The 20948-nt window shown below is 43.9% G+C and overlaps 2 protein-coding genes across 2 annotated transcripts in view; one reads left to right on the forward strand and one right to left on the reverse strand.

Annotated features, from left to right (window-relative positions):
- The window catches only part of ACIN1 (apoptotic chromatin condensation inducer 1), a 40419-nt gene extending 25998 nt beyond the window's left edge, over nt 1-14421 (reverse strand). Inside the window, exons 1-5 of the mRNA XM_042476983.1 lie at nt 14235-14421; nt 7950-8015; nt 7533-7644; nt 3032-3120; nt 1654-2889 (exon numbers count right to left, since the gene is read on the reverse strand). Of these exons, the coding sequence (XP_042332917.1) occupies nt 1654-2889; nt 3032-3120; nt 7533-7644; nt 7950-8015; nt 14235-14372 (1641 nt within the window). The 5' untranslated portion in view covers nt 14373-14421. The remainder of the gene's footprint in view (nt 1-1653; nt 2890-3031; nt 3121-7532; nt 7645-7949; nt 8016-14234) is intronic.
- Nucleotides 14422-14664: 243 nt separating this feature from the next.
- Nucleotides 14665-20272, forward strand: C6H14orf119 (chromosome 6 C14orf119 homolog). Its single transcript, XM_042476987.1, has 2 exons — nt 14665-14816; nt 18738-20272. The coding sequence occupies exon 2, from the start codon at nt 18739-18741 to the stop codon at nt 19084-19086; it is 348 nt and encodes a 115-aa protein (XP_042332921.1). The 5' UTR covers nt 14665-14816; nt 18738; the 3' UTR covers nt 19087-20272.
- Nucleotides 20273-20948: the final 676 nt, after the last annotated feature.

Raw genomic sequence — 20948 nt, forward strand, 5'->3', positions numbered from 1 at the left:
GTTCATTTCCAGCAGGTGTTGGAACTGTGTGCCATTCAGATGTCATTATTGCGATTCCCAACATTCCTCTCCTCAGGCTACACTGGTTAAGGTAACTGGGTAGTTCAACCACCTCTGGAGGGCTTAATAATTCCTACTCCCTATCTAAAGAATGACATCTAAAAGTCTGCATAGGAACTTTAATGTCTATGCAATAGAACAGGTACTTTTTAAAAAGGCATTCCAGTGTGGTGTAATGGTGTAAGTGTTGGAGTAGGACTCTGGAAAACAGTGGGTTCAAATTCCTGCTCAGTTGTGGAACCCCATGAGAGACCGGGCAAATCACATTCTATCAGTCTCAGAGAAAGGCAGTGGCAAACCTCCTCCAGAAAAATCTTGCCAAGAAAACCCTAGCACAGAGTCACCATAAGGAGTTGATTTGAAGGCACAGAACAACTACAAAAGGTGGGTAACTCCGGGTACCGTTTTCTTCCTTGGAATTTTCCAGAAATTTTCCATGGACTACACAAAATTTAAAAATAAACACAGAACAGAACCCAGATTGTGCTGTAAGTCCACTTCTGGCTTTGAAAAATGCCTATTTTACATTAAACTCTGTGTGTGTTCTGTGTGTCCTGAATAGCAACCTGGCCACCAACTGAATTACTCCCTCATTGAATATGCTGTTACTGTATTTGCTTGTTTTTTTGTATATTTTAATGTATGATTTTTAATAGTTACTTGTTTAATGTTTATGGGGAGGGTGGGAATTATTGGGACATGGGGTTTGTATGGATGTTTTAACTGTAAGCCGCCTCAATTGTCACTGACAGAGAGGCGGGGTCTAAATAAAAATTATTATGTGTGTGTGTTGCATCTGTTTTAACAGGAAATCAACAATTCCCACCTTTTTAATCAGAAAAAGGATGATCAGACTGAGTATGAGTGAGTTGGGGCCACGAAAATACCTTAACAGGAGTCCCAGGGTTGCCCTATGTCCAGCCCTGCTTTAAAATGACTTCTGCTCCCACCCTACTCATCCTGTTTAAATATCATTTCCTTTCTAATACAGTACAGCCCTTGGGATGCTTATTTTTTTATGTTGCTCAAAGAAAGCATTCCTTGTTCCCTTCCACACATCAGGAGTTGAAAAGTTTGGCGAGAGGCAAGTGAGGAACCTCTGAGGCCTAGAAGAATCTAAAGGGCTAAGTTCCCTCCTGATCGGCCTGAGATTGATTTGCCCCAGTTGGAAACGCCTGTTTGCTTTTGAAGGTGGAACTTGCCTCGGGCCAGAAATTCTTTCAGCCCCCTGCTGCTGCTTCAAACAAGACTCCTGCCATCTTGACAGAAACACCAAGTTCAAGCAGTGTATTACTAGCCGTGGGTTCTTCTGAGCTTTGCTTGAATAGGTTTGCTGTCCACAAGTCAGGGAAGGAACTGGAATGAGCAGCAACTACACTGGTGGCACCAGGAAGAAAAGTGTTGGAAATACATCTAGAAAAGTTTAGGCTGTTTGGGGAATGGGATAATTCCCAGTAAGAGTAAATTGACTCAAGATTCCAATACAAGGGTCTTGAGATTAGCTAAACTGTTTTTTTAAAAAGTTTTTGCCATGATGGCAGCAGCTGCCCAGAGGCCCTGGAAGGAGCCAAGCAATGCAGAGTTCCCACTCACCTTTCTGCTGCTCTCGCTGCTGGAGCGTGATCTTGAACGGGATCTGGAACGAGACCTGGAGCACGAACTGGAGTGCCGCTCAGAGCCAGAACGGGATGGGGAGCCGGAAGCCCGCCGCTTCCTCACAGGTGACTCTGATGAGCCAGAGCGGGGCCTTCTGGTGTGGGTCTGGGTTTGTGAGCTGCCCCGGGAGCACGATCGAGATCTGGAGGAACTGGATGCTGAGGAAGAGGAGCGGGATGAGCCGGCGCCCCTGGGCCTTTCCTGCTGCTGCTGGGGGAGAGGCAAGGGAGATGGCAAGTGGCTGGGCCTGTCCTCAGGGATACTGGGACTCACTGTGCCCGGTGGTTCCTGAGTGGGGGGAGAGGGGCAGGAGAGGTGAGGTGGGGCCTCATCTTCCGAAGGACTGGGCCCAGCTGGGGCCTCCTTTGTCAACAGGGGCAGAGGAGGCTCCTCTCCCCCGTGATCCTGTTGGGCTTGCTGTGCTTCGGTCAGCTGCGGGGGTGAGGGGGACGCCTGGATCAGGGCCGCAGCTGCTGCCGTTGCAGCTTCCTCCAAGGACCGTAGGGTATCTGCTGCTTCCTCCTGATCTTCATCTCTTGGTGGCTCCTCCATCGTCTGGTCGGGCTGAAGAGGAGCAGGACTAGCTTCACCCAGGCTGGCCACCTGCACTTCAGGTGTCGCATGGATGCCAGTCACCCCTTGCTGCTCCTGACACCCCAGGTCTCCATCTGCCCTCTCCTCCTTAACGGTTTCTGGTAACTGGGCTGTGGCCTCTGATTCCATGGCATCAACTGGCTCCTTTTCCTGAGGGCCCGATTCTCTGGGTTCCTCTTTCTCCTCCTGTGGTTCTTGCAGTACATCTGTTTGCTGCTCTTCCCTGTCTGCTCGCACCATGGACTCAATCTCTCCTTCAGCAGACCCCTTCAAGGGGGAAAGAAGCGGCATAGCTGCTTCGCAGTCTTGGGTATCTGGATTCTTGGCTGAGACCTCCTTTTTCTGTGCTTCTGGGGTAACAGGTGGTGGAGCTTCATCCAAGGGAGCTGGTGCTACCGGCTCAGCTGGCAAAGACACTTTTGGCAGCACAGGCAAAGCTTCCTCTTCTTCCTCCTCCTCCTCCTCCTCCTCTTCCTCCTCCTCTTCATCTTTTATAGGTGCCCGTTGGGCAGCCCGCCGACTCTTAAGAGATGTTTCCTGTTCTTCACTGCCCAGTGGAGGGGGCTTTATGACTCTGGCCTAAAGGAATAAGTGAATCACACAGCCTGAGTGGCTCTCCAAACACCTCCAGATTTCATGGGGCAAAGCCCACATATTTGGGTCTCCACTTTAGAGTACCTTACCCTAACCCAACTCCCCCTACACCTCTGCTGCTATTTACCTGCCTAACCCGAGAGGGATGTTGCTCTGGTCTCCTTGGCTCTTCTTCATCAGACTCTTCCCTCTCCCGCGACGTGATACACCTTTTGCCTAGCAAAGGAATAGGACAGCCATCAGGAGGGGGGTAGACATTATTTCTCAATTTACATGGCATCAGGCTGCTATAAGGGAAACTCAAGTGGAGACACAAGTATTACAAGGTCCCTTGTAAACAGAAGCAAGCAAATGACGTTTGAAAGAATCAGGCGTAAGATACCTAATGGGGGCCTGAAGCATACAATCCTGCCAATGGATTTGACATCATCCTTGTTCCTCTCACTTTGCTGTCTGACTAGTGGGAGGAAGAGACAGAAGACGGACGAACTCCAATCTGTTAGAGACCCAGTAGAGGATCTCCTCCTCTCCAGTGTGTGCCTCCTCCTTGAGTTAGGGAGCGTGTGCATGGTGTGCATGCTAACACCCTGACTTATCATTCAGATTCAGATGCAGGCTTGCATCTAAGTTGTCCTGGGATGATAGGAATGATGGCCAGAAAGGACAGCTGGCTGGGGGATTCTAGAAGTAACAGCCCAACAGGTCACAGAAAGCTGTGGTCACGCAAGCTTTGATCTTCACAAAGCCACAAAGATCAGCACATATGAACAGCAGTAGTTAACGAGCTAGCACCTTAGCCCTATTCACAGCAATATAGCATCTGGAATGCCTCCTGGGTATTCTGTGGAAACACCTCCCCTCTCCCAGTCAACAAAACATCTCAGCAGTAGAACTGCGGGTAAATATGTCTTCTGAATGAAGAAGCTAGATGAGTATCAGGAGGGATGCAAATGTGTCTGCCAGGATTGGAAAAAAGCCAAGATTTTTAAAAAAAGCCAAGGGTTGTTTTTTTTTAAAAAACAAAAAACAAAACACGAGCCCCCCTCTTTTTTTGCATTAATATGTAGGTCTAGACAAATACAGGACTAATTCAGAAAATTAAGCAGCAACATGCAGGTCAAATGTTACGGCCACTAGCTTAAATAACAATTGTTCTTATTAATATGCTCTTTTAAAGCAAGTTGAACTTATGTTCACTGAAAGATTTGTTTCTGAACGGCATTTCTTGCACTATGAAATAAAGTGATTAAAAAGAAGCAACCAACACTGGATATTGGTCTAACAACAAACTACCAATGAACTGTTAAAAATTAAAATGTTTAAATTTAAACTGTCATCCTGTTGTTCCAGTAAGAAGGTTGGAAAATAGTAATAATAGCCACACTTTTTGTAAATGAATAATTGTTTTATAAATCTATTAGTGTGTGTGTAGGTTTTTAAAAGTCATTTGGTTTAAACCAGCCAACCATGGTGCCTGCTCATTTGGAACACCTTCCCTCTATTTGTTTGCAATTCAGGTAGGCAGCATGCTAGGTAAGACGTACACCTGTTTCTGAGAGGGCAGCAAAGGGATTCTGGTTTCAAATGCGGGAGGTTCACATGTTTATGTTTCTTACCAACACAGAATGGCACCAGCTCCACTATTAGGCAACAGGAGGTGAAGGCCTCATGCAGTACATTTCAGATATCAGGAAAGGACAGCAGATAGTTTGTTATTTTTATTTTTATCACCAGGGATGGGAAGAGGAGTTATGGCTTTCCTGGCTCATGTGCCAAAATAATCTGCCTGATTTTGAACATTACACACCTTAACCTGGGTGAGATAAGGACACCATTTGTGGTTGTACCTCAGGTAGTATGTCTTGGGCTATCCCTGCTGTGGAAAGGTGACCAAGGCTGAATAACACCAGCAATCTAAAGGACCAAAAGGTTTACTTTGGTCCAAAACACACTATGGAAATAATCCAGTTTGAGACTGCTTTAACTGCCCTGGCTCAGTGCTAGCGAATCCTGGGAATTGTTTATCAGAGCACCAGATCTCTCTGACAGAGAAAATGAAATGTCTGAGAAAACTATAGTCCTCAGAATTCCCTAGCATCGAACCAGGGTAGTTAAAGCAGTCTCAAACTGGATTATTTCTGCAATGTGTTTGGTACCTTAGTGTTAGGTTTTGCACCAGGAGGCCCTGCATAATGGGCCGTTATCACCACTGTGGGATTGTATAGCTATGTTCAAACCAAAGCTTGGAGAAATTATTCTTATAGATTTAAATTCCCTGAATCCCTCAGCAAGAATGTTTTTCCAACCGAACATACAATATCCCTATCTTTAAATCATAAGTCTAAAAAGATGTATAGAGGCAGTTTCCACCCAGCAGAATTAGGAACACACAATCATCAGGCCTACTGGACTCTCAATAGTTGCAGAAGAATTAATGATGATCAGCTCAAAACCATTCAGGTACTCTTTATATGCCTTTTATCACAACCCATGTATCCCCCAAATTAGTGAATGAAAATTTCACAGCACCTATCACAGGTATGGAAAGCTGACTTCACCTACTAACTGAATTTGATCAAAGTTTCTACACAGTTATATCCCAGGAGGACTGGTACAGAATTCAGCAGCCAGAAGCTTGTGGGAACCAGGTACTTATTCTGTAAATTGTATGAGCTCCATATTCATTTCCCGGCTTATTTCAAGACACTGATTGTAGACTTTAAAACTGTCAGTTGTTTGGGATCAGATAATTTGAAGGACCACGAGGTTACCTGAGTGTTAAGTTCTGCACCAGGATGCCATGCTTATTGAGTAAAGCTATCAGATACAAAGAACGGAGCTATCTCATTGGTGACCACACAGCTCTGGAACTCCCATTCTTGGGAGGAATACATAGAACCTTATCACTGTCTTTTAAAAAAAGATTTAAAGGGTTTTCCTTCTCATCTGCATTTGAACTGGATTGTACACGGGTGCAGGCAAGGGAGAACAGATGCAGCTCTTTTCAGATTAGGGGTTAATTATTGAAATGGTAGATTATCACACTTTTATGTGTTTTAGACCATGTAAAGACCAAACCTTTTGAGGGCCAGTGCACCCCGGCAAAGCATATTTTACAGAGGTTTTTCATAAACAAACACACAATGTTATCCAGCTTCATAAACTTGTTAATAAATAATCATTTTCTAGAAAACAAGCAGTGACTAATGACTGATGGTATCTTGTTGCAAAACCAGAAGAACACATTTTCACAGATTTCTTTTCACAATGTTCCTGAAACCTGAGTACTGTATCAAGATACAAAACCTCAACCTCTATTGCTCACATTAGCATCATAAAAAAATATCCAGAAGCCTCATAGGGTCTGTCATCATTGCTCCAGTACCTTGTCAGAGTTATAATTTCACCCTTGTTCACCAAGCAATCTACCCCTCAGTTTTCTCAGGTATTCTCTCCAAGATTGGAAAAGGAATTGTAAAGTGGGATGGTGAGTGGGAAGAGGCAGATTCTCAGCCAGAGATAGCCTTCCAGATGTAGGCCAAAAGGGTGGTCAGAGTTCCTCTCTCACAGCAAGGGTCCTCTGTTCCATCCTATCCTACGATTCCCTTCCAAAGTGCAAATTTGGGAGTTAGGATTGCTCTGCCCAACTGCATCTTAATTACCTTTCTTTCAGAGCAAACATTACTGAATCCAGTGGGACTCGTTTCTGAGCAAACAAGCTATAGGACTGCATCTGTAAATTATTTTTCCTTACACTCTATTCTCTAGCTCATCTTTTACTCAGGATCCCTTCCTTTCCTACTCATTCCTGTTGAGCACTGTTTTTTAATTATTTTATTTTTGGGCAAATGCTTGTTTTATTTGCCAAGTTATCTACTTTCTCTTCTGAGCTAGACATTTATTTGTTTTATTTATGGAATTTATACCCTGCCTTCTGATTCAAAACACCCTTCAGGCAACTTACAGCAATCAATAAAAGTAAAAGAATACAAGTAGCCAAAAAACAGCAATAAAACCAGGAGGGTGCAAACAGTAGTACCAGCTGACAAAAACAACAGTATCCGTTCCTTCATTTTTCTGCGTATAATTTCACAGTTCCTAACGTTTTTCCTCCACCAATTCCTTGAATTCTGCAGTTAACAGATTGTTTTTTAGCTCTTTGATCTCTCAAATCATCAGCATTATCTGTACCTTCAGAGTCTTTCCTTACCCCTGGCTGAATGGATAGAACCTTCATTTCTTCTAAGAGGGTGAAAAATTGGTACCATTTTTATTTTTCCATGGAAAATTGCCACACAGTCCAGTATAAAACACACACTTTGGGCTATAGGTTTGTCTTGTTCTTCTTCAGAGGTGAGCTGTTCTTGCCAGTGCTTGAGTTACAGAATCCAGGCTGCCCAAGTGGAACCAGAACTTGAAAAAACTGATTTTTGGACTACAACTCCAAGATTCTGCCATCCTACCCCAAGCCAGCAAATTGGAATGTGATTTAATTAATTCTTTCTGAAAGACAAACTTTCCCAAAAGCTTATGGGTGAGGACAGAAGAAAAAGATTTTGGGTGGGGGAGAGAGGGGGGGGGGGGGAGAGATTGAAAATAAACACAAGAAAGAACATTATCCTACTCACTCTCTGGGTCTGCAGCTTCTCGTGCCTCTCGTTCCATACGCTGCCTCAGCAGTTCCTGCTGCTTTTCCAGGTACTGCTTGATGAAGCTGTTTTGGCTCATCTCCTCACCAATCTGACAGAACATGAGAAAGAAAAGTGTGTCTCGAGGAGTAACACACCATGGTCTTAATCCTGACACAAAGCAACCTGCAGGAATACTTAGAACAGGGATTAGGATTTTCCAGGATTCTGAACAGAATTCTGGAAAGGGAGCCAGGAAAGGGGAAGTTGAGGGTTCCTGAGTTCAGGTCCCAGTTGAAGGACAGGAATGCATCAGAGTACACACATTCTTGAAATGATTCTGGGGGCCTATTGCAGCCTTGACTATGCTCCTTGTAGCCTCAATCACACCTTAGCAGGGGGGCAGGCACCTCTTACCTGGGAATTGGGTTGGAAGGTGGTGTGGGGGGTTGAATGCTTCTGGAGGTTTTCAAGCATCAGGGCCTGCAACAAAAAAGGAGATCAAATGAGAGGATCCCACAACACATGGAAAGATCACACTCCCAATCCATTGACCAATCATGGTAGAAACCCCAACACAAAGTCCATCAATACATGCCTCCCTCTGCTGATGAACAAGCAGAGTAATGGAGAAATACATTCCCATTACAATACAAACTTCCTGGAATCACTCTGGTATCAAAATGGTAACTGGATTTCCATTTTGGCAGTTTGGGTTTTGTGGTGGCTCATCTGCTAATGACTGAATCCAGAGGTCCAAAGGTTGTCTGGTGAATGAAATTGACATTTAGTGCCCAGGTTGGTCAATGAAATTAAAAAGTCAAGATAACGTCTCTACAATTCAGCATGAGCCTCTCAATCCACACTTAGGTCCTTAAGGTAAAAACAGTGATCAAATCAAACCCTCCTTTTCTCATCTCCAAGGGAAGATGAACCATTTAACCTACCTCTATTTTCCCCAAAATCTTTAACCAAATTCTTCAATGGCCATCTCACCCAAGAACAGAAATCCAAATCATTCTGGTCCATAATTTATGACAGATTGTCTTTCACATCTTCCATGATGGCTCTGACTTGGCTTTATCTTTTTAATACATGGGTCTATTATATAATACCTATTATACAGTTGCATGTTAACATACAATGGCCAAAGGCTGTTACTTAATGTATTTTTTTCACCTCTCACTATGACTTTATCACCTAATCTTATCCCGCTGAAACAATTCAAGCCAACATGTGGATATTAACTTGATTGTTCCATTGGATTTCCCTCCACATTCCACAATGGAAACCTGGAACCCTAGGTGAATAGTTTGCTTATGCACCCTTCATAAAGAAATCTCATTAGATCTCTCAATATGATGTCCACCAAACAATCTGGTGACAGCAAAGTGAACCACACATCTGTGTGAGATCAAAAACACGCTTTCTCTCAATACAGCACTCTGCCCAATGCACCGTAGAAAAAGCCTCTGCGACAGGTTAGCCTTTATAACACACTTTTATATTTGCAAAAGATGATGACGTTTTTAATCCTGTACATCCCACCTGGGCATTTGGCAATAATGGTATTTGAATGAAAAGAAACAAAAGCAAAGATGTTGCAGTTACCAGTAATTTAAGGGGTTTATGTGTCTGCTGAACAAATTAAATATCATACAGCCAATTGATTTATTATCCACTGATCCATAGCTTTATGATCTATATGGTACTCAACTCTGACTGAATGCCAAGCTCCCATGCAATGGCCTCTCCCAGGAACATGGTGTACTTTAGCTGAAAGGCAGACAGCAATGGCTGTCCAGATTGCCTATGCCTACAGTCCTCACCAGGACAGTCAATGGTAAAAAGATCATGGAAGCTGTAACCTCAAAGTATCAGTATAGCCACACTTGATCTCACCCAACAGATCAATAATAAAAAATTCTACTTGCCCAAAGCAACTGTGCCCTGATATTATCCAGTCCAAAGCAATGATAATGTATTATGCATACATAAAAAGCCAAAGTCAGTTATCAACATAATTTCATGATGCCACATTGATAGATATGTCTAAAAAGGAGGAAATATTTATACATGTGTTTAAAACACAGAATGTGACATCTACCTCAGTGCCGTGAAGGCTGGGGTTAGAAGACTGGTCAATGGACAGCTGACCACTTATTCAAATATTCCAGGAAGCCTAGAAAACAACTGTGTGGGTGATAGTCTACCAGTTTCATTCCAGTAGGGCATTTTGGGCTAATGAGGTGGCTTGCTCCCTAGCCCTGGACTGGGGTGCAGCAAAGTGTCTCTAATGGACTTCCACCTACTAGCTCTTGGTTCAAAGAGGACTAGGTTTGTCTCATTTCCAAACAAGGATGGAAGAAGTCATCAGCATTAAAAATTAATACCTGGTCAGATCTTGGAAGAGTTATTTATTTGGATAATAACTCCAAGAACCTCCCAGGCAGACTTGCTGTGAGTAAAACATTGGCAAGATGGTTACCTCAGAGCCTATTTGAGGAATATTTTGAGGAATAAGATGATAAATTCTGGGAATGTTTCCCAATTCTGTACCCTTTGAGTAGCTGGATGGTCAATGTTGACACCAATGATAGCAAACGTAGCCAACAGATTTTAAGGACACCTGGCTGGGGAAGGCTGGACTAGAGAAGAAAGACACAGGTCAAAATTCTCTTTGAATCACAAAGCAAATTCCACAAGGCAGTGTCAGTCACACAGCCTGAACCTAACTCACAGGGTTGCTGCAAGGATAAAGGCTACTGAAATAAATGATCTGTAACTTTTAAAATGATGTTAGCTCATTAATAACAACCGTTTCAGTTAGGTTTTTTTAAATTGGTTGTCAGCAGTAGCACCAAGCTTCCTGATGATGATCTTCCTGGTTAATTGCATAATGGAAGTGCTTCAAAAATATTGGACTGGGCAACTGGCTAAATCTGTAAAAAAAAAATCAGTGCCCAAATCTAGCTCGAAGATTGCCAAATGTGAGTAGAGCAACAGAAAATACACAACAGAACAGAGGAAAATGGAAGTTCCCCCTTGAATGTAAGGTTTGTGGTAGCAGCCAGGGATGTATCATGGAACAAAACACAAATGCTAGTCACCATATGTCTATCCAAGCACTTAATTTTTATGTAGCATATGTAGCAAAAGTACCTTTTCCACACACTGTCTCTTAACTGACATTTCCACTGATGGTTGATTTCTACAACGGGAGACTCCATGGCTCAGGCTGGAACCAGAATCAGAAAGTTGTGGAGCTGGCTGTCACTGGCAAGAGATCCCCTCTTTTGGTGTCCAGGTGTGATTCCGGGTGAATGGCACCTTCAATCGAGACAGTGTTCACACCCAAATCTATGCTATTTATGTAGGCTGAACCACAGCTATACAAGAAAATAAGTGGCCACATTCCACTTTCCTTGCTCCAAGGAAAATCCTCCACAAAACTAACCCAGTCCTCTCAGCCCCAAATTAGTAATGTTGTACAGTACTATTCTGTCCTTTAGGAGAACATAAATGGCTCTCACCTACTTTGCCTTCACAACAACCCCATGAACTAGGCAGAGAGTGTCAAAGGTCCAAGTTTACCTAAAGCATGTTTAAGGATAAACACACTGGAACCTGAATCTCCTGGTCTTAGGGTGCATCTACACAGTAGAAATAATGCAGTTTGACACCACTTTAACTGCCATGGCACAATCCTACAGAATGCTAGGTTTTGTAGTTTTGTGAGGCACCAGAACTCTTTGGCAAAGAAGGCTTGTACAAATCCCAAGATTCCACAAGATGGAACTACAGCACTTAAAGTGGTGTCAGGATGCACTATTTCTGCAGTGTAGATGCAACCTTAGTCTGAGATCTGAGGCCAAGGATTGGCATTCTAGAGTTGTTGATGTATGTGTGTGAGTGACGGTGTGTTGTTGTGTATTCTGACTTACGATGAGCCTATTACAGGGTCATCCTGGCAATATTTGTTCAGAGGGTGATTGCTTTTGCCTTCCTTGGAGGCCGAGAGTGTGCTTTGCCCAGGGTCACCCAGTAGGTTTCTGTGGCTGAGCAGGGATTCGAACCCCAGTCTCCCAGTTTCCAGGAAGGTGCAACACCTCAAACCACTGACAAAAGAGTTGATAATTAAAGATGATAAAACCTGTAAACTAACAACATCTGGAAGGGACTAGGCTGTTTTTCCTGCTCTAGGCATTCCAGCTACCCAATAATCCAAATCTGTATGTCATCAGCAAAAAGCAACACACCATGAAATATACTTATTATATAATATACTTTGGAAATATACTTATTAGGGATTGTGCCCAACTGAGTGAAGTAGGAATAATTTTTTTCTTTCAATTTAAAGGTTTTTTAGAGACACAAACACTAACTGTTCAAACCGACCAATGTGCAAGATGCAAAGACAAATATTATTTCAGAGACAACATGCACAGCAAAGCATTAACACCGAGATCACTGAGACCTACAGCAGCCTAAGAAGTGACTGAAACAGCAAGTCCTGAGCACCTTCCTGTCATGTAACAAGCAAAGTGTCCTGAGGAGAAAGACGCACTGACAATTTCAGCCCGCCTGCCGTTTGCAGAAATTAACACTGACTTACCTGACAGGAACTTGTATAAGGATTACTGGGTCACGTGTCACACTTGGCACACCATAAATGCTAAGCCGTATTACAATGCTCATAGTATTTTAAGCCAAGCCACAAGTTATTGAAGAAGAAAGATGTGGAGCAGTCTGTGGAAAAGGTGCTTTTGTGGACTACATTTCCCAGTGGCCACAATGGCTTGGGGAGTCTGTGAGATGCAATCCAAAACGTAATTGAAGTATGCTCTGAACATCCAATATGCACACGTAGGCACTCTGTGTTCAGACATAACAGCAGGATATAGAAACAGATAACATCATGCCACTCCTTATCCATACATCTCTGTTCCAAAAAATATAATAAACTTTTTGCCACCAAAGGCTGCAATTTCCTTTTCAACTACTCACCTCACTACACCATTATGAGGCACCAACCTCAATCACTCCATGGTACTAGGCCTTCAGACTCCCCTGTTACATTGCTGACTTGTTCTCAAACCCTTTAACTATTTTAAAAAGCAAAGACACTGCTGTTTAATGCTTTGATATCTGGTCAGAGAACAGGACTACCCATTCTCCTCGCTGTGTACAATTCTAATCTTGACTTATTTGTCCAAGGTAAGTCACAAAGCTGATCAGAAAGGGCTGCAAAGCACTTTGCAGGCTAAGAGATCTTCCAGAAACTTTTAACAGCAATAGATAGGTGTTAAACTGGAACAGCAGAGCTCTCTGACACGGCACCCCATCTCTTGCCATGCTGATCCCATATGTCTTAAATGCCTATAGTGGGTACAAGGGAGTGCTGACAGGAGAAATAAACACTTATGGAAATGTTAAACAAGGCAAAACACCTCCCACAAAAGTTGAAAAGCGAAACCCCAAAGTGGTAGTGAAGTAGATTAATCAGATCACTGGTTTCATCCCATAAACTGGCATGAGCAAAGAGATGACATTACCCATGGTGCAGCAACCAAAGTCCCAACTCCCATGATGTTTACCCTCTTATTGAAAAGCATTTTAAATCCCTTTCCTCCTGTTCCTTCTCCTCTTAGTTAACCCAAAAGTGGTGTCAAAATGGAGGCCCTCTCCCCACCAATGATATGGACAGAATTCAAAGACATAGCCGTGTTAGTTTAGAAAATCAGTACGCAAAGGGATCTTGCAGTGCCTTTGGGTCTAACTAAAAAAGACATAAGTTAGTAGTATGAGCGTATGTAGACTTGAGCCAAATGCATCTAAGGAAGTAGACTCAAGTCTAAGAAAACTCATGCTACCAACTTCTACCTTTCAGTTAGACTCAAAGGTGCTACAAGATCTCTTTGCATAATGGTATGGATAGGATCTCTCCTCTCCTCCCAACCCCACTTGCAACTAGTTCTCTCCGTTTCATGTGATGACCAATAAATAAATAAATACTCATGGAAAAGTTAAACAGGGCAAAAAACATCCTCCCTGGAAAATGAAAAGTGAGACCCAAAGTGGTAGTGAAGCAGATTCACAAGATCATGGATTTCACCAGGGATGCTTTGATTGAGATTTCCTGCATGGCAGAATGGGGTTGGACTGGATGGCCATTCTTGGGGTCTCTTCCAACTCTAGGATTCTATCCCATAAACTAGCATGAGCAAGGAGATCACATTGCGCATGCTCCCATGAGTCAAAAGAAGGGAATCCCCCCATTTCCCTCCTCTTACTTTACCCAAAAGTGGGGCCAAAGTGGGGGCCCTCTCCAGAGACCACACTACCCATGGTGCAGCAACCAGAGCCCCAACTCCCATGAGGCTTAGCTTCTTACTTAAGAAGGGAATCTCCCCTTTTCTTCCTCTCTCTTAACCCAAAAGTGGGGCCAAAGTGGAGGCCAATGGGATGAATAGGAGGACGTCTCCCTGTTCAACTAGTGAAGCCCCATACAGTCCTTCCCTCCCCTTCCACTTGGTGGCAGCAGTGGGCCACTGCCCCTGCGCATGCGCACTGCCGACCCGCACCCCAGGGCCAAGGGCCCCTTGGCCGAGAGGCCAAAACTGCCCGCCTTCGTCTGCGCATGCGTGCGGCGGAGACTGGGGCCCCTGCCCCCCCATTTCAACGGGACCCTTTCCTCCTCACCCCGCGGAGGCGCTTAATCAAAGCGCTCTTCTGCCCGCTCTTCGCCAGGCCGCGTTGCTCCAGAGCCGCCTTCAAGTCGGCGACCCTCAGCTCCTGAAGCGGCCTCCCGTCCAGAGTAACCTCCTCCCCGTCCGCCATCTTGTGTGGCGCCGCTGCTGCCCTCCCCAACGCTCGGGAACTTCCGGAGACGGATTCGGCGCTCTGAGGAGACCTCCGACACGGCGTTCGGGGATGCTCGACAATCTCCGTCAACACTCGGTAATTTCCGGAAAAGAGGGACTATGGCCGAGGCGCCAGTCGTCTCCAGTCTCCGGCCTACTTCGGAAACCGGAAGTAAATTCCGACCAAGGTTCGGCAATTTCCGGAAACGTTCGGAAAAAATGAAAACTTGGCAGCCTTCGTCCATTTCCGCCGAGCGGAAGGAACGCGTCTTCCTGGCTGTGGCCATTGGAGCGCTCCAAGTTCGGGTCTTTCCGGATCTCTTCGGCTCTTTCCGCCTCTCCTTATATAAACTCCCCTCCCAGCCAGCTTCCAGCAATTCTGTGTCTGGAAATGGAGGCAGCGCCCACTGAGCGGACCCAGGTGAGGACTCACGAACAGCCTCCATAGGTTTTTAAATGTTTAATTTGTTTATATTTATTTTGGCTCTTGGGAGCTTGTTGCGACTGTTAAATAGGTGGCCCAGGTCTAGTAATAACACCAATAATTGGTAATAATAGTAGCCCATTGTAGAATTTATATGTAAGAAGAAGGCGGGGGGGGGGGGGAAGGCAGTTCTTCTCTCTCTGTCGGCATTGGACTAAAATGGGGTTTCTCCACTTCGTGGGGTTTCTGGGCCAGTAGGTCACCAGTTGAACATGAGTCAAGAGTGTGATGCAGCAGCTAAAAAGGCTAATACGATTCCAGGCTGCATCAATTGAAGTATAGTGTCTAGATCAAGGGAAGTCATAGTGCCGCTCTATTCTGCTCTGGTCAGGCCTCATCAGGAATGCTGTGTCCAGTTCTGGGCACCACAATTCAAAAAGGATGTTGAGAAACTGGATCATGTCCAAAGGAGGACGACTAAAATGGTGAAAGATCTGCAAAACCATGCCTTATGGAGCTGGGGATGTTTAGCTTGGAGAAGATAAGGTTAAGAAGTGATATGATAGCCCTGTTTAAATACTTGAAGGGATGTCATATTGAGGAGGGAGCAAGCTTGTTTTCTGCTGCTCCAGAGACTAGGACCCAGAGCAATGGATGCAAGCTGCAGGAAAAGAGATTCCAGCTCAACATTAGGAAGAGCTTCTGACAGTAAGGGCTATTCAACAGTGGAATATGCTGCATATGATGGAGTCTCCTTCTTTGGAGGTTTTTGAACAGAGGCTGGATGGCCATCCATTGTAGGTGCTTTGTTTGAGAGTTCCTGCGTGGCAGAATGGGGTTGGACTGGATCAGGGCCCTTGGGGTCTCTTCCAACTCTATGATTTTATAGACTCCTTGCTGTTGGAAGGACACTCTGTGCATGCTCTGGGGTGCCCTCTTGGATGACTCCATAGATCTTTTAAATTATGATTATATTTATATCCCCATCCTTTTCCCAAAACCGGGACTCAAGGCAGCTCACAACATTGGGGGAAAAAACCCAGTACTTTTAAAAGAACACAAAGATAGTACATTAAAGAAAGAGACATTGGTGCTTTCTGCACCGGCATTTGGGACGTCTGGAGGACGTCCCATTTTAAAAAAGGGGCGGCTCTTTTAGACGCCCCTGGGCCTAGTACGGACTCCGTCCGTACAAGATGGCGCCGGCCCTTCTACACGGCCGACGCCATCTTTGTGTATCGGACGCTGAGCGTCCGTACGCATCGCGTCCTTTGTGATGTAGCGAGTGCGCCCCTGGCGCCTCGCTACGTCGCAAACGCGACGGAAAAAGAAGCTCCATTTTGGAGCTTCTTTTTCAGTCCGCAGGGGAGCCGCGCCATGTGGAGGCTCCGGCTCCCCCACGGACTAACCGGCAGCAGCGGCAGACCGCCGCAAAGCGGCGGTCTGTACCCCGCCCTAGAGTACAGTCTACGCTGTAGAAATAGTGCAGTTTGACACCACTTGAACTGCCATGGCTCTATAGAACCATAGAGTTGGAAGAGACCCCAAGGGCCCTGATCCAGTCCAACCCCATTCTGCCATGCAGGAACTCACAATCAAAGCACCTCCAACAGATGGCCATCCAGCCTGTCTTTAAAAACCTCCAAAGGTGGAGACTCCATCATATGCAGCATATTCCAAACACTGTTGAACAGCTCTTACTGTCAAGAGGTTCCTCCTAATGTTAAGGTGGAATCTCTTTTCCTGTAGCTTGCACCCATTGTGTGTTTTAGCTTGCATCCATTACTGTGTTTTACCCAATGTTGTAAGCTGCTTCGATCCTACAAGGAGAGGCGGCATATAAATAAAATTTTATTGTTGTTGTTGTTATTCCAGGTCCTATTTTCTGGAGCAGCAGAAAACAAGCTTGCTCCATCTTCAAATACTTAAACAAGGCTATCATATCAACCCTTAACTGTCTCTTCTCCAGGCTAATATTCTGTGCATATGATACTGGAACAGAATATCCTATATATTACAAAATTCCTGTGATTTGTAGTTTTGTGAGGCACCACCAAACACTCTTTTGGCAGAGAAAGCAAAAGAGCTTGTCTAACTGCAAATCCCAAGATGCCATAGGAGCTGCAGTACTTAAAGTAGTGTCATACTGCATTATTTCTAATAATAATAATAATAATAATAATAATAATAATAATATTTATTTCTTACCAGCCTCTCCCCATGGATCAAGGTGGGGGGACAACCATAATTAAACAGCAAACAGCGTAAGTTAAAACACATCAGTTAAAGCACACATAAATTTAAAGCAGCAGTTCCCAAACTTGAAGTGTTGGACTTCAACTCCCAGAAGCCCCAGCCAAGGACAAATAAGATGTACACAGATTAAAACAATCTACATCTAAAACAGTGTACAGTAGATGCTCCCCCAGCCAGTAGCACAAATATAGCTTGGAGGCGCTCAGATAGAATTCAAACACATTCTCACTTCTGCCTCACCCCTTAGTTAGTGTAAGCAATTTTTAAAATGTATTTGCATGTTTTGAATTATCATGTTCTTACTGGAGGATATCAATTTGTCGTTTTGCTATTACTAAACATGCTGTATTCCGTTTGATCAGACATTATTTACGTATAAGGCATGAAGGAAGTGCTCTTGTCTTATTAATTAAGTAATCCCAAGCTCTTGCCATAAATTGGAAATGACTTGAAGGCACACAACAACAACAAACAAAAGTTCAACCCCATCCATGCTGGAATATACAACTAAAGCATCCCTAAAAGATGCCCTCCTAGCCTCAGTTTAAAGATTTCCAAAGATTTTTAATAGGTTCTGTCTTTTCCATAGCTGTGGCCCAGTAACGGATGGCACAAATGCTTTGCAAGTATAGAGTATTGGTGCCTCCCAATAAAAGATCATAGAGACTATGGCTGTGCTTGAAAACTTTGGAAATAGATGAGTGGTTTCCAGCTATCGTGTCAACTCCTTGAGACATAATCTGTTACCTGTTTCTGTTTATTGTATTATAGAGAAAGGTAGATGTTGAACTTGGAACATCCCTTTAATATTACAAGTACATGTAAAATAATTCACTGCCATAACAATGTTGCAAAGGGTAATTAATCACATTGTTAGTTATTTGTCCATCATTTTTGTTCTAAAACACACACACACACACACACACACATATCCATAGGCTTGATAACTGCAAAGAATATACGTAGAAAAATTCCGTTTTCAGGGTCAGAAAGAAGTAAAATGAGAGGGAGGGAAGGAAGATCTAGATGTTAGAAAATCCTATAGGTTGCAGGTTAGGATTGAGGGTTGGCTTCTAGATTTGGGAAAGTAGAAAGTAATGAGCTTGACAGAAAATGCAGTGGGCCTTCCATGTTTGCTAAGGTTAGGGGCACAGGACCCCCATGAAAGTGAAAAAACTGCACACACAAAACCCACTATTTTTAAATTAATGTTTTATTTTTTTACTGAGAGAAGACCTCTCTAGGAATCTTTAGGTTCTCCAGTGCAACTCTGTGGTCAATTTCTGCCAGACATTGACCACAGAATCATGCCAGCAGACCTAAAAATGCCCAGAGAAGTGTTTTCTCTAGAAATCTCTAGGTCCTCCTCTACAGCTCTGTCGTCAGCTTCTGACAAAATGGTGCTGGAAGACCTAGAGAGAACATATTAATCAAAGCTGCAAATGTCAAAGCTACAAATGTGGAGGGCTGACTGTAATATCCTCCCTTTTTTCAGACAATCTTTTGTCCTCCCCGTCAAAGGATGCTCTGAATTCAAATGCTACCTTGTGCACCTTGGTCTCAGTTCCAGTTCCTTTCCTTGTCCCTTTGACCAAGGCAGAAGGCTCTACTGTCTGTCTGGAGCCTGTCACTGGTCTCTCATGCATGTTTCTTTTGTTGCAGGATGTCTGAGCCACTACCCCTGTCTTATGTGACTTCACAGGAAATGCGCTGCCTCCTCCACTGGCTCTCAGGCTGGTCCCCAGCGCAACGCGAGTGTTTCGTTCATGACCTTGCGGACAAAGCTGTGCCCTGGAAGGTGCTTCCCCTCTTGGAAGGGCTGGCAGGACTCAGCATGGAACCTGGGAAGCCCCCATCCATCTTTGAGTGCCAGATGCGCCTCTGGGACCAGTGGTTCCGCGGATGGTCGCAGGAGGAGCGCAACGAGTTTGTGAGGCAGCTGGAGGAGGCGCAGCCAGATGTGGCTTCTCGCTTGTTCCAACAGATTGCTGCGACAGTAGGGCAGGATTAACAGGAGATGCAGCTCTCCCCATTCTGCCAATATTTTACAGTGACTGCTCTTTCATGTCTGCAGGGTTGTCATAAACCTACCCCCATTTCATGCATGACTTCAAGTCATAACACAATAGAATAAAGATTAAACAATAAAAATGCAAAGGATTAGCATGCTCCCTTGTCTTGCAAAGGGTTGACTCAGAGATTTCTCTAACTGTGGCTTCTGACTTTGAAACAGATTTCCAAAACATAAAAAGCATAGACTCATAGAAACAGAGTTGGAAGGGGCCTCATGGACCATCAAATCGAACTTACTGCTCAATGCAGGATCTCCAGCTAAAGCTTCCTAAGCAGGGACTGTCCAGCCTCTTTTTGAAGATGTCCAAAGAAAGAACCCTCCGCACCTCCATTGCTGAATCACTCTTAAGCAGTTCCTTCTAAGGTTCTAATTTGTTTGTTTTTTTCTCTTACGGAACTAGATGAGAGCTTTTCAGTGTTTGCCTCTTTAGTGGTAGGGCCACTGAAACAAAGTAATGAGGAACATATTCTATTGCAAATGTAATGTCACTTAAATCAAAACAATAGAGTAGTGACACTTTAAAGATTAACAAAGTTTAGTTAGTGGAAATATGACTGCAGTATATGTCAGGCAGAGTGTTGCATTCTGCAAAAAATTATGCCAAGTAATATCTGTGTCTCTATAGTGCCATTGTTCTCCATTGTTTTTGCTGCAACAGACTAACAATCTACTGTCCCCTGAAATTTAATGAAGTTAATTTATAAAGGATCTAATGTCCATCCAAGCTGGGAAAGGGCATTTGCTGAAACAGTAATTGTGTAAAATCTGTTCTGTTTGCTAACTATCTAAAATATGGTAATGAACTGCAATTTGTCATAGTTTATTTAGCATGGTAGTGGAATGTGTAAAAAGAAACCAAGCTACATCTTTATTTCTGGCTAGAGGTATTATTCTGACAACTTGCCGTAGATCAGGGCCCTTGAAGTATCCTATCCTGCCATGCATTTACAACATTATATTGCCATTGCAATGTTTCAGCAATAAAATCAGCCAAGAAACAGTGTGACTTACCCCAGCCTTTGAAAAACTCAAAAGAGCAGGGATGCACAACATGTATATCTGTAGCTTCGGCCAAGGGCCACCAAAAATGTCAATCCATTTCCAAATGAAACTGATGGAACTAGCTAATAGTCTACTCCCATTATTATTATTATTATTAGTATTAGTATTATTATTATTTAATGGCAAACAATGAGGTATGTGAGTGAGACAGAGGCAGGAAAAACCTAAAATGATGAATTAGTGCTCTGGATATGAATTACTCTTTTGGCTTTATATAATAAAGAAGAAAGGGAGGGAAGGTTGGAGGAGTTGAGCCACAGAATGTGCCTTGGAAGCTGTAGTTTGTGTTTGATGTATGCCTTCCCGACTTATGTAGACCTATCATGGGGCTTTCTTGGCAAGATTTGTTCAGAGAAGGTTTGCCATCACCTCTTCAGGCTGAGAGCATGTGACTTGCCCAAGGTCATGGCTGAGCTGGGATTCGAACCCTGGTCTCCAGAGTTGTAGTCAACAACCCAAAACACTATACCATGCTGACAGTCGGTGTCCATAGTTTGTGTACCCTGTGCTAAAGAATGAGTCCTCTGGAGTGTATTCTTTCATTTATCCCTCTAGGACTGCCTTGCCCACCCTGTTATGTTGGACTGCAACTTCCAGTATCCCCCATGTGAGATATATGCTGGCTAGCAGATAGTCCAACACCTCTGAAGGAACTTGGTTGGGCAAGGCTATTCTATAGCAATACCTCCCACACCACGTGATGCAAGGTCTTATATATCAATATTCCCCCCCCCCCT

Source organism: Sceloporus undulatus, chromosome 6 (assembly GCF_019175285.1).
Source record: "Sceloporus undulatus isolate JIND9_A2432 ecotype Alabama chromosome 6, SceUnd_v1.1, whole genome shotgun sequence".
NCBI lineage: Eukaryota > Metazoa > Chordata > Lepidosauria > Squamata > Phrynosomatidae > Sceloporus > Sceloporus undulatus.

Bases quoted from the DNA above. Each gene is read 5' to 3' on its own strand.
- C6H14orf119 (XM_042476987.1), top strand. From the start codon at position 18,739: ATGTCTGAGCCACTACCCCTGTCTTATGTGACTTCACAGGAAATGCGC.